The sequence below is a fragment of the Protopterus annectens genome, chromosome 2.part2 (assembly GCF_019279795.1).
Source record: "Protopterus annectens isolate FY-2018-M chromosome 2.part2, PAN1.0, whole genome shotgun sequence".
Classification (NCBI taxonomy): Eukaryota; Metazoa; Chordata; order Ceratodontiformes; family Protopteridae; genus Protopterus; species Protopterus annectens.
The window spans coordinates 483,705,609-483,719,615 of NC_056730.1; the positions used below are offsets into that span (position 1 = coordinate 483,705,609).

Here is a 14,007-nt window from a genome sequence, read left to right on the forward strand (position 1 = left end):
GTGTTTGGGGGGTTTGTATATATTTGTATTTAATATATATATTTAGATATATATATATATACATATATAATATGGATTCATATCCCTTCACCGAAAGGCAGTTGCAGCCAAATCATCTAAAGTTCATTTCACCTAAAACTGATTTCACTGACAAGTAGTTCTGTAAGTCAAGTGAATTGTTTATGTCTGTTTCCCCACTGTGCGCGATCCTGGTTTTACTATATATAGTTATATACATACATACAGTGGATATAAAAAGTGTACACTCCCCTGTTAAAATGCCATTTCTTTGTGATATAAAAAAAAAAGTGACCAAAATAAATTATTTCATAACTTTTCCCACCTTTAATGTGACCTGTAGGCAGTACAATTCTGTTGAAAACAAAATAATCTGTTAGGGGAAAAAAATATAAAAAATAAAAAACGTACAATAAGGTGGTTTAAGTGTGCACACCCTTAAACTTATACTTTGTTGAAGCATTTTTTGATTTTATTACAGCATTCAGTCATCCCGGGTATACACCTGCCATAAATTTAATAGACTGATTAAACCCAAATAAAGTTCAGCTGTCCTAGTAGGATTTTCCTGACATTTACTCATTTGCCTGCTACAGCAAAAGCCATGGTTCCCAGACAGTCTACAAAGTATCAAAGAGGTCTCATTGTTGAAAGGTATCAGTCAGGAGAAGGTAGAAAAAAATGTCCACAGCATTCGATATACCATGGAGCCACAGTCAAGACAGTCATCAAAAAGTGCAGAAAATCTCTGGACAACAGTGATGTTGCAAAGCACTGGACATCCCTCCAAAATTAATGAAATGGCAAGACGAAAACTGGTCAGAGCAGATGCCCGGAGAACTGCAGCAGCAGTGAAAGAGCTGCAGGAGTTTCTGGACTGTACTGGTGTGTACTACATGTGACAACCATCTCCCATATTCTCATATGTCCTAAATGTTGAGGTGGCAGAAGGATAAGGACCACGTATCAATAACTTAATTTACAGTGGTATTAATTTTACATTTTCCCATACAGAATCCTCAGCATTGCATGCATTTTGGTGAGTGTTATCAGTACGTTTATTGCTGGGTATATTTGCTGACATTAGAATCAAGGATTATTCTCCTTTTGCCTGAGAAGGACCTACTAAATATTGAGAATTACTGCAAATTTCAATAAATAACATCAGAGTCCAAATTATGTCAGAATTCTAGCAATCATGTGTACCACATTTATCCCTCCCAAGGTTATTTTCTCAAGAGTAGATCAAGTGTAGACAACTTACATACTCTAATATTGTGTATGTATGTCCAGCAATATTTTTCCCAAATTTTACTAGCCATACTCTTGGACTTCAAGAAAGTTGTTTTTGATTTCTGTAAGTTGGTAGCATCTTTGGTTTGAAATTCTCACTTTGACTTCCCTTGACCATTTTTAGAGCTGACCCTTTGGCAGAATCCTTACAAGTTCAACTGTATCATATTACCATTCTTTTAGAGGCAGCATGAAAAGGTTGTCCCTTGTTACCAACTTTTTTTTCCTTTTAGCCTTTGAACTCCGATTGCACACTTAATAAGAGCCTCCAAATGGTTGCATAACTACATGCTTATGGGTGTAGAGGTTAGAGTATTTATGTTTGCTGATAAAGTGTCTGTTAGTAACAGAAAACCCACAGAGGAATATTCCCTGTATTATATTATTGTTTAATTATTTCTGTGGTCATTTGGGACTGAAGGTGAACGAGTCTTTGGCAGAATTATTTCTAGCAAACACCTTAGCAATCAGACATATGGGGATATGACGATGGCTGGTGCTTCCATTTTAGGTGGTCGTCCTGTCCACCCAAAGTATTTTGGGAATGAGGTTGCTCCCAGAACCTGTGGAAATGTTAAACCTAAACTCGAAGTCCTTATAGGACTCAATTTTTGGCTAAGATTAGCTTTCATCTGGAGAAGAGAGATTTTGCTGATATGGGTGACTGTGGTCAGGGATACAGATAATAAGCAAGAGGGGGGGGTTGGAATTTATTGGAGAAAACTGGCAAAGGAACCTAGGTATTGGGAGCAAATAACTGAAAAGGGAAAGGTAAACAAATGGGAAGATGCCAAAAATGTATTTGGACTGCAGGTTAGAGATTGCATTCCCTATCAAGGATTGATATCAGAGTATAGGGAAAGAGAAAAAAATAGGGGGCTCCTAAATGAAAGACCAGCACTGGTAGAGTTTTTAATAGAATCTAGAACAGAAGCTGACATTAAAAAATGAATAATTAGTAAAGCATATAAAATATTGCAATATAATTACAAGAATCAGTCAGTGGAGGTTAGAAAGGATTGGAAAGAGAGATTGGATAAGCAGTTCACAAAAGAGAGAGTGGGGGGATATATGTATAGCTCTCAAATATGCAACAACATCTAAAAGATTTGGGATATTTGCCTGAAAGTGTTTACATAGATATTTTTATACCCCAAGTAGACTCCTAAGAATTCTTCTTTGGGTGGATAGCAAATGCTGAAGGGTGTGATGGGCAAGAAAAAGGTAGCTGGGAACATATTTTTTTGAGTGTGTAATGAGCTGGCAGACTTTAGGGATTGCCTGAGGACTGCTCTGTCTGTGATGCTGGGTAAGCAGATTGGACTTACTGGGGACATAATTTTTTTTGAGTTATGCCACAGAATTAGAATTACTTAGACATAGTAAAGCCTTGCTGAGTCTAATTATGCTGGCTGCCAAGAAAGCAATTTCTAGAAAATGGAAATCAAAGTCTACACCGTCTTTACAGCTTAGAAGTAGTTTATGTATGTACAGAGATAAAACATCTGGAAGTGGGATCTTTAGAAAAGGGAAGGAGCAAACTTCATCGGAAAAAAATGGGTATTGTGGAAACAATATATGCAGAGCAGGAATGAGATTTAAGAGGGAGGATTTGAATGAGCTATGTAATACTTAACTGACCATGACTGGATGGTTTATAAGTGATGTATAATAATTGCAACTACAGATGTTTAAGTGGTGTCTGTGATGTAAACTGTTTGCAGCTAAAGTGGTATCATTTTGTATGGTTTTCATGTATTTAGATGCACAAGTGCCTTTGTCATATGTGAATGTTTAATAAAGATGTTTGGAGAAAAAAAAGATTACCTTTCATCCAGGAAGGGGTAGGATTGCAGTGATTAGGATAATGTTTTGCCTCAAGCTGTATTATGTCTTCCACCATTTTTCCATGTCTTTTAATTTCATGTGGCTTTTAAAGATTCAGAAGCTGTTAAAACAGCTTATATGGGAAGGACTGACACTGGCAAATGGCAGAGTCCATAACATTACGATGATGTAAATCAACACCCCCACAAAAGAAGGCGTGGGTCGATTAGGAAGCTAAAATTCTGGATAGCTCCTCCCATAAGTGTACAAGCTAGTACAAATCTTTGTTTCGTCTTTATTTAAAAAGCTGGTGCACCTTAATAGGCCACTTTCAGTGTCTTAAAATGTTTAAGGAGGCTGTTTCAGAATCACTTTGGTTTGAAGACTTGACTCCATTTAAGTCATTACCCTTACCTGAAGATTGGTGCAGACAGGCAGTGGTGCAAGAGGGAGTAAATAGGGATATCTTAACATCTCTCAAATTATGCCCGCTGTTAACATTGAAGTACCTGATGCCTCCTTTAGCTTTCCTCAAAGTGAGGTTTAACCTACCCTCAAAAGATCTGTGGAAATATTTGCAGTTAAGACAAATAATACAACATTCTGCTGTTAGCTCTATTATTAAGTAAATTAAGCCGCCTTGTAGATTCATAGTTGATTACTGGGCTAACAGCTCCAGGAGACCTTTTTAAACCTAGCCATGTTTTTCTATTTGTAAATGACATGATAGATTGCCCTGGGGCATATAGTTTGTTTAGCTGGCAAGAGCCTTTACAAGCTACCTCTGTCTAATAGTAGCATAGGGTTGTAAGCTTGCTCCACAGTAGGGTAGTCTATGAAAGACCTACCTTCCCTCCTACATAGTCTGTTTGTTACAAACAAGGTTTAGTACCTTCATTGAAGCATTTCTAATGCTGGCTAGACTTGCATATTTGCAGCAAATCCACTAGTACTGGATCAGATGATTCCTTGTTAACCAGGCATAGATTATCTCTCAGTAATCTGTAGGATACTGAGTTTAAAGATAAGATTGTGAGGCAGTCTGCATATTCCATGTTGTTTACACCTTCTTTTTTTAATGAATCTCTGTGGATGTTTTAGTTGTTGCATATGCATGGTAAGGTACATATTGAGGGGGAGCATTGTCCTTATTGATCGGCTTAATGGGTGCTGAGTTCAGCAGGATAATGACGCTGTGACATTTTTGAACCTGGATGCCATACCATTGTTTATATGTTGTGCAATATATAATGATTTCCTCAAAACAGTAGACAGCTGATGGGCAAAGTCCAAATCACTGTCCACATATGTTCCCAGGTTCCGAACCACTGTGTCAGCTGTCAGGGGTATATTGTGTAAGTGGTAATTCCAAAAGGTTGCCTACTTTTCAAAGGATACTATTATGCATCTTTTAGCATTCTGTTTTAGATCATGGCTCTGGCACCAATTATTAGATTGTGACAAGCCCTCTTGGAGGATATTATTGTCTCTGGGGGATTCTATAAGTACGTCAAGATTGCAGTCATCTTCACTCTTGATCAACCAGAGGCCTTTAATGTTAACTTTGACTTCTTAAAAAAATAGATGCCAAAAGGAAGCAACCCCATCATGCCGCCCTGGAGGTACACTGCTGCTGACTGGCCTGTTTGTGAAGATATAGAGCTGCATCCTGACTTCCTGTGTCCTATCTGTGAACCATTTGGATATCAAGTGGTTGACACAGGGTTGTACTTCTCATTTTCTGAGTTTATCAATGGAGAATAGTGCTAAATGCTTTGGCCTGGTCATGATGTGTACCATTTTTGCACTCGTCCATAGCTTTGGTGACTGTCTCGAAAATGTCAAGAAGGATGAGCCTGCACAGTCTGCCCTTGATGAAACCAGACTGTTTTGGATCCAGTGCCTGAAGGTTTCCTATGTCTTTATTTATAATATTCATGATAATTCTTTCTATGGCCTTTTGTATAAAAATAGTCAAACTTATGAGTCTGTAATTACCCGGCTCAATAGATGGCCCTCATTTGTGCAGAGGGAAACCTGTCCAAGTCATTCCATTTCATAGACATGAATCCAGTTTGGAGGTTGAGCAGTGATCTTAAAGGGCTCAATGTGTCATGTTCCATTCTATTCAGGAGGTATCCCATGATTTTGTTAGGATCCACTGATGCAATATTTTTGCCTTGGAGAGCTCATTGAGGGCTTGTTCACATAGCTGGAGGAGTTATAGTCTCTTGGGAAGTGTCACAGTGAGGAACCTGGGTGAAAGTGGAGCTTAATTTATCAGCCAATAGGTTTATATATCCTTTGGCTTAATATAGGTAGTTCCATTCATAATTAATTCAGCACACTGTTGTGTATTACCTTTAAGGCTGTAGACAATTAAAGGAGGCCTTGTGATTGTAGTTTGCCTCATAGTTTTGTGACTTGATGAGAATCATCAGTTGCTTATTCAGTTTGATGAGGTGTCTCTTGCCTTTCTGGGCATTGTACTTCCTAGTTTTGGTCATGGCTTTCTTCCTTTTGTTGTATAACTTGTTGACATTGGGATTCCACCAGGGTGGCTTGTTCTTTGAATTAGTCCTATTCTTATTCTGGTGGCTGCAGCTGCTTGTCAACTATTCCACATAGTGGAGTTTACACATTTTTTTTTGGGGGGGGTGGCATTTTTACAGGTTCTTGCTCAGCAGTAGGAGGCTTTCCTTAAACATTCAATGGTTAAATGAGATAATAGATTTTAGTTTAATTTCAAAGGTGAAAGCCTTATGGTCCAACCTGACAAGCAAGGACATTACAAAAAGGTGGGTATAAAGTTTCCCATGTTTTTGATGATCAGATCAAGAATGTTGGTGCCCTTAGTTAGTGCACGGGCTAGCTGGTCCATAGCATTTGTGTTGACAAAGTCCAAGAACCTCTGAGCCTACATGTTGGAAGTTATGTATATTTCCCAGTTAATAGTGGGTAGTTGAAGGTAACAAGGAATATAGTGTTTGGTTCAGTGCAGAGCAACTCCAGTATATTTATGTATGCAGTATGGGTATCCTGTGTCCTATTGGAGGACCTGTACCTTGCAGTGATATGGCATGGGACTTTGCTTATTGTGAATTGGATATAGAGAGGCTCAAGTAAGTCATACTGCTTGACCAGTCTTAAGACATGCCTGTTTTTGATGACTATTGAGACACCTCCACCTTTTGTTCCTTCTTATGCAGTAGGTGGTCTAAATGTGCCGAGGGCATTATAGCGTTGCACTGTCATGTGGTGCTCTCCATGGTTTTAAGCTGTGTCTCCATAGCTGCAGAGATGGCAATGTTCTTCAGATGAAGAGAGCTTACAATGGAGTATAACAGCTAGTTTATGTCCACTTTACATTCATAGATTTTGAAATGTAAAATTAGTTGATCTACTTTCTTCCAATTTAGTTAAAAAAATGTCCTCCTTTACTGGGGTGGTTTGTTTCTTAAAGTATTTCGGTCTCTCCCTGTGTTTGATGGCCAAGTATCTTCCACTGTTATTTTAGAGGTTTGGTTATAATTGACAACAAAAAGTATCTGCCAGGCAGAGTAAAGTTTCCACCCACATATCTAACTTTCACCATATTCCTTTGTGTTGGTCACTAAATTCTCTTTTAGTTCTACTACAAGTTGTGCTATGATGGTGAGTCTGTTTTCTGTCCATATTATTAGTGCCATTCTGGTCTTGGCTTCTGACATCTTCACTGGCTATAATTTCCTAACCTGTTCTCATCGTTTTTGCAACATTCTGACTGCCCATCATTTGCCTCTTACAAATTATGTCAAGAAGCTCCGTAACATTTTGTCTCTTTCAGACTCCGTTAACTGCATTATTCTTAAGTATCATTTCAACTGATTTATTTTTCTGTGAAGATAATTCATTTTCATTAGCATTCTCCATCATACAGTGTCACTCAAGTCTGTTCAGTACCTCATAGCTGAAGTGTGTAGAGCAGTACACCCCCATGAAGAGTAGGGTAATTTCATTAGTGTTTTGGCAAAATTGCCTCTAGTTCTTTTAAGCACCACTTTGGGTTTCCCTTGAAGACAAAACAGGGAATAGCTGGATTAACCTATAACAGCAGAAAAGTTGGTAGATAAAATTTTGCAATAAACATGCACCTATCACTTTATTGTGGGTAACAAATATAAATATTATCAAAGCATAAATATACTGCGTTTTTGCACCACCACAGCTAAACTCTCTTAAATAATTGTCTCTGAAGTTGATGTTTCCAGGAATTTTACAAGTTATGGAAAAATGCATTCATTTTTTTCACAAACCTTCAAGTTGCCACCAATCCCATTGCCTTAAGATCTTGAAGCATAGTCTCCATGAATTGAGTAGTTGAATGCCATCCTCTATATTTCCTTAATATTACAAGTAAAAATGTCAAAGTATTACACATGTAGAACTTCTTAAGACAGTCAGTAGCAGGAGGAATGTTTTAAACTATGACCAGTCGTTAAGGGGACAGTTAGGAACAAAAGCGGGTTAAGGATGCAGCTGGCTAATTCAGAGAATTTGAAAAACCTTATAGCATTGTTTCCTGTTGTTTAGAAAACAAAAATTTAAAGACTAGTAAAAAGAATGCGAGAGACAGATGTAGGGTAAGCAGGTTTACTGGAGTTAGCTGGGTGGAGCTACAGGGCTTGAGGTCAAGTTTTGGTAAATGTGTAGGTTTGGTAGTCTTTACACTGTTCTTGGTTTTAGGTTGCTGTGAGAGTCAGTGTAGTAAACAAGGATAAAGAGAGACATAGTCATACGTTTATGGATGTTTTTATTTCCTTGCCTTACACTGTGATTTTAAAGTGTTGTGAAAAATCTGTATGTTTAAAAACAGGAGAGATTTTGCCCTTCAGCTGTCATATCTGCAGTAAATGAATTGGTAACAGCTTCTCAGCTTTTTGCAAGGAGCTGCATTTCACTTGGTTGTTAAATGATGTAAACGCTATTACATGTTTTCCTTTTTGTAGCTGCTGCTGGAACATCAAGATGCAATTTCCCCTGACCACAATGACCAGTTACATGAATTGCTACAAGCACTTGGACCCGTACCAGACATTGAATCATTCCTTGGTAACTGATGGGTTTTTTTCTTTGCTTTATTTTTATCTGTTTCGTGTTACTTGCTTGGGAAGAGTGCAGCGAGTGTTGACGGAGATCAAAGAAACTAGAGAGAGAGATAAAAGATATTAAGCAAGCAATAATGCCTGACAAGGTGGTCATTACTAGAGAAATAACAGATCGCCAGGGGTGTTGTGAGTGAGGCCTGGTGCAGCAGGTGGAGGATGTGTCCAACCCAGAAGGTCCATTATTTCTCCTATGATGCCCACCCAGGAAGGCATTATTGCTCTTAGAAAATGTGTTGTTAATTTTACATATTTGTTTTATATTTTGATCTGAGGTAGTTTCTCTTTCTAATGTCTTATAGTTGCTATAAGATATGTAATTGTTGGAAGACATATTTTATACCCAGAATGCAATATGGAAATATTTGAGAATGTTTGCATACACACCCACCTACAGTCACTTATATGCACACACAAATAGATGTAGCGAGAAAGTCTCACGCAAATATACAGAAACTCAGATGTACACGCGCACAGTTGTACTGAACCAGCAATTACTGCCAAATGCGTAGCTGTCTAATCTGCAGATGTCTCATTGTGATCCAGTGAATGAAAAATGCATAAGTACAAAGCAGTGCAACTCCCTACCCCTGATGCACACACACCTTTCATCTGTCCTTTATTTTGCAAAAACTCCTTGATCTTGCCCCATATTTTTGCTCTGCCTCTGAACATTTTTTTTTGCTAAAATTCTGAAGACTACAGTCAGTAAACCCAACCATTATAGTTTCATACTTCCTGTTGTTTAGCAAAATAATGCTGATGCAAAACCTCTTGTTCTCTTAATCTTTTAAATGAATTAGGGTATTACTAAAAGTTATCCCTGATTTTGAGTGCTTGTCCATCCATTATTGTTGACTTCATTCAAGATTCTTGAGCAAAGAAGTTGAGAGGTGCCTGCACACTCATTCACATTCACTCACATACACACCCAGTCTCTATGTTAGTCACATGCATGGTAACTGCATTTTTCCCCATGCTTGCTAAAAATACATTTTTTTAAACTGTTTAGCGAGAGAAAGTTAACTGGGCTAGTCTTTGTATAGGAGTTTATTTTAGCTTTCTTTTTTATTTTCTTTATATATTTATATTTACCAGGTTAGTCCAACTGGGCTTGGGACCCATTTTTATTGGAGACCTGAGGAGAAAAGCTCCAAGAAATATAGCAGTTTTTAACAGAAGTTATACAATCACTAAGTAGGTCTTTTACAAGCACAGTTTACACTAACAGATGATATTACTTAAAGAAAAGTTATACAGCGTTGAATATGAACAAAATTGATTTAGCAATAGATATGTTAGACAAATCAAAAGAAGAAAATTAAAAGGCAGTATACCTGTATTATATTACAGGGTAGCAGTGTAATTACATATTTACATTACTGGTTTGCTTCATCAGTGCAGGTATCAGAGATTTGGGGAGAAGAAGAAAAAACACTATTCTCACTAAACAGCTGTGTTCAACGAAATTGAATGCAGAATGCAATATGGAAATATTTGAGAATGTTTGCATACACACCCACCTACGGTCACTTATATGCACACACAAATAGATGTAGCGAGAAAGTCTCACGCAGATATACAGAAACTCAGATGTACACGTGCACAGTTGTACTGAACCAGCAATTACTGCCAAATGCTTAGCTGTCTAATCTGCAGATGTCTCATTGTGATCCAGTGAATGAAAAATGCATAAGTACAAAGCAGTGCAACTCCCTACCCCTGACGCACACACCTTTCATCTGTCCTTTATTTTGCAAAAACTCCTTGATCTTGCCCCATATTTTTGCTCTGCCTCTGAACATTTTTTTTTGCTAAAATTCTGAAGACTACAGTCAGTAAACCCAACCATTATAGTTTCATACTTCCTGTTGTTTAGCAAAATAATGCTGATGCAAAACCTCTTGTTCTCTTAACCTTTTAAATGAATTAGGGTATTACTAAAAGTTGTCCCTGATTTTGAGTGCTTGTCCATCCATTATTGTTGACTTCATTCAAAATTCTTGAGCAAAGAAGTTGAGAGGTGCCTGCACACTCATTCACATTCACTCACATACACACCCAGTCTCTGTGTTAGTCACATGCATGGTAACTGCATTTTTCCCCATGCTTGCTAAAAATACATTTTTTTAAACTGTTTAGCGAGAGAAAGTAAACTGGGCTAGTCCTTGTATAGGAGTTTATTTTAGCTTTCTTTTTTATTTTCTTTATATATTTATATTAACCAGGTTAGTCCAACTGGGCTTGGGACCCATTTTCATTGGAGACCTGAGGAGAAAAGCTCCAAGAAATATAGCAGTTTTTAACAGAAGTTATACAATCACTAAGTAGGTCTTTTACAAGCACAGTTTACACTAACAGATGATATTACTTAAAGAAAAGTTATACAGCGTTGAATATGAACAAAATTGATTTAGCAATAGATATGTTAGACAAATCAAAAGAAGAAAATTAAAAGGCAGTATACCTGTATTATATTACAGGGTAGCAGTGTAATTACATATTTACATTACTGGTTTGCTTCATCAGTGCAGGTATCAGAGATTTGGGGAGAAGAAGAAAAAACACTATTCTCACTAAACAGCTGTGTTCAACGAAATTGAATAAAATGCTGTTTCACCTCACCCCAAATCTGTGCTTCAGGGTGGCTTAATATGCTGCTGTAAAGCCATGGACTTAATACTAGGCTCCTTGTACATTAATACCTTGTTGAAGAATGTCTGATCTCCAGTAGGGTATTGCATTTTAGGTCCACTCATTTTCTAAAACATGCTATTGACTGCATTCTAAAAAGTGGCACTTATACAGAAACTGCATGTTTTTAATACCAATTTCACTTTCATATAAACCTTATTCTGTTGATCATTCATTCATTCATTTTTGGCAAGCTTGACTATTGGTTTTGGTATCACATTTCCACTGTATAGATAAAAGCTGTTACCCTTAACATTAGCTATATTTTTTTTTCATAGAAAATAGTACTGAAGTGTTGTCATATATGTATGCATATATAAATGTGTGTGCTAGAGCGCACACACACACACACACACACACACACACACACACGCACACTCTCCTGTACGTAAAGCATATAGAACATGACCTGTGAATCTTAGAATCAAGGTGCAGAATATAAATGTGAATCTTAGAATCAAGGTGCAGAATATAAACTGTCTGGCTTTGGTTTTGATAATATATTCAAAGGCCTGATGAATACAAAATCTTCCATTATATACTTGTGTGTATATAATGATCAAGATATAAGTGATCATGCTGAATGTCTGCCCAGAAGAAATTGAAATGCCAGTATTTTTTAACATCCGCTTCAATTAAAACCCATCATTTTTCATGTCTCTCTTCGCTAGCCGAATGCATACATATTATAAGGGGAAATATTACTGTACATATAATGGCTTGGAAATGATAAGAAGAAACTTGTGATGGGCTGGAAGAATTTGTAGCCGTATTGTCTCATATTTGTTGCTGTACAGTGCATCTGAGTAGCAGAAACCCATGGAAAGAGTGGAGATGTACTTAAAGTTGTACACGTAGGAAAGATCCTGTGGTAGTCTTTTTAATGAGCAGTAAGGAAGTGCTTAGGATACTGTGGAGGAAATGATTTGCTAACAAAAATGCAAGAAGTTATCAACCTCCTGAGACCGGTTCTGTAGCAGTTGATTCCACATGAGAAGTACCAAAATGGTAGTGAGTTGTTATCGTCGTTGTCATGAGTAATACAAAGAGAATACCAAAGGGAGTTCAGCAAGTGTTCTGTGTGTGTGTGTGTGTGTGTGTGTGTGTGTGTGTGTGTGTGTCTGTGTCTGTGTCTGTGTCTGTGTGTGTGTGTGTGTGTGTGTGTGTGTGTGTGTGTGTGTGTGTGTGTGGAGAGGGCAAGGATTTAAAGAATAAGAAGTGGACGGTTTGGACATTAGTAAGAAAGACTGAAATGATTTCAAATGGATAACTACTCAGTGAGATAAAGTAAAAATGGAGTGTGAAAAAACACTGTAGAAGTAAGACAGAAAAATATATTGTAAGACATAATAGGGATTATTTAGTGGATTTGACAAAGGTTAAGATGAACTGGAATCTCGCACAAGAGGATGAGCAACTGCAAAGTGCTAAAGGGAAAATAAGAGGCAATATACATGAGTTTAGAAAGTTTGCTGTAGTATCTATGGGTTGGTAACAATTCTCAAGTGCAAAAACATTTTAGCAAAATGACTTGGGCAACAGAATCTAAGAAAGAGTTGTAGCCAAACTTAGGGAGCCTATGACAAGAAAAATAATGAGATTCTATAAGGGTATTAGAAGTATTTCATAAATGTTATGAAAATGTGTGTAAAACAAAAGAATGGGGTAACTACAAAAGGCGTAAATTGTTATGCCAGGGTTAGCTGATGATGAGGCTCAATAATTAATAGCCAAGATTGGAAGACATAAAACAAACCCAGTGATGTTTAATCGATTAACAGGAACATTTCCAGTAGCAGATGGTATGTGTGTGGAAATTTGGAAGTCAGAAAGGAAGAAAACAGTAGATGTAGAAGGCTTTAACAATGCATTAAAAGGTTGGGAGGAATAACAGCATGTTGGAAAAAAGCTTTGGTGGCTTTATTACCCAAGGGAGGGCTAAGACTCTTCATAACCATTCTCATGTTAGACCCATTTTGATTTTAAACATTGATTGCAAAGTGTTTTTCTGCACTAGCTAAGAGCAATGCAAAGATGTTACCAAAAGTATAGATTTGGATCACTGTTTTTGTGGAATGGTGGCAAAATTTTGACAGCATTAATAAAAGGATGACCCTGACAGAAGCAGTGTTTGAGAAAACATCACTGTTGTTGGCGGGTCTTGTTGCAAATAACGTTTTCAGTATAAGCTGGGATTTGTATTAAGGCAATGGTAGCATTTCTGTTCTTTGATAGAATTGATAAGGAGGACCCAAAAAGGGTAGGAGTCAAGAATTAAGTTTGGGAGGCTTCTTCTCTGGCAAGCTGTATTTGAACAGGGGGAATGGGCAGGACCATCATCTTTCCCTTTATTTGCTTTATATTTAAAGCCATGAACAAAATATAACTGGTATGGTTCATCACTAGTTACTAGGCATATTTTCCAGGAAACCATAGAGGATCCCTAAAGCACTGCCTGGTTAAATGAGGCAATCAAACATTGCACCACAGGAAGCAGCACGTTAACAGCTACTAATCTTAATCCTTTGTGTCAACTGCCAGACTTTGTAATCAAGAAAAATTGGCTTTATTTGTAGATATCATTTTGTACTTTATGAATCCAGAAATGGACATTTTGGTGTTGTGGAACATTTTGAGTCAGATTTAAATCATTCTAGGATATAAAAGAAATGAAAATAAAATAAATACTAAAGCAGTAAACTGCATACTTGTGCACAAATTGGTTCATCAATACCAATAGTCATGGGAACACGATAAGATAATGTACTTATGTGCATGGATTAAAAAGGATTCTGTAATAGCAGCTAAGGTTGCATGGAAAGAGACAAAACAGAATATAATAGAAAATTGAGAAACTGGAAGCTCTTGATTATGAATATAGGTAGTAGAATACAAGCAGTGAAACTCTTTTTGGTCCCTTTAGTCTTATATAGAGGTCAGATTCAGTTTTATCAACCCGCCGAGAAGCTGTGCATTACAGACGAAGGAATTTATCTGGGAGGGGAAAGGGCAAGAGTCAAGTAGGATAAGG

At 37.3% G+C, this 14,007-nt stretch overlaps 1 protein-coding gene across 1 annotated transcript in view; it reads left to right on the forward strand.

Moving 5' to 3' along the window:
* Positions 1 to 14,007, forward strand: part of IQGAP2 (IQ motif containing GTPase activating protein 2) — a gene marked incomplete in the record, with an annotated part of 4,327,392 nt that overhangs the window by 3,912,898 nt on the left and 400,487 nt on the right. Inside the window, 1 exon segment of the mRNA XM_044063965.1 lies at positions 8,127 to 8,229. Coding sequence (XP_043919900.1) covers positions 8,127 to 8,229 — 103 coding nt within the window.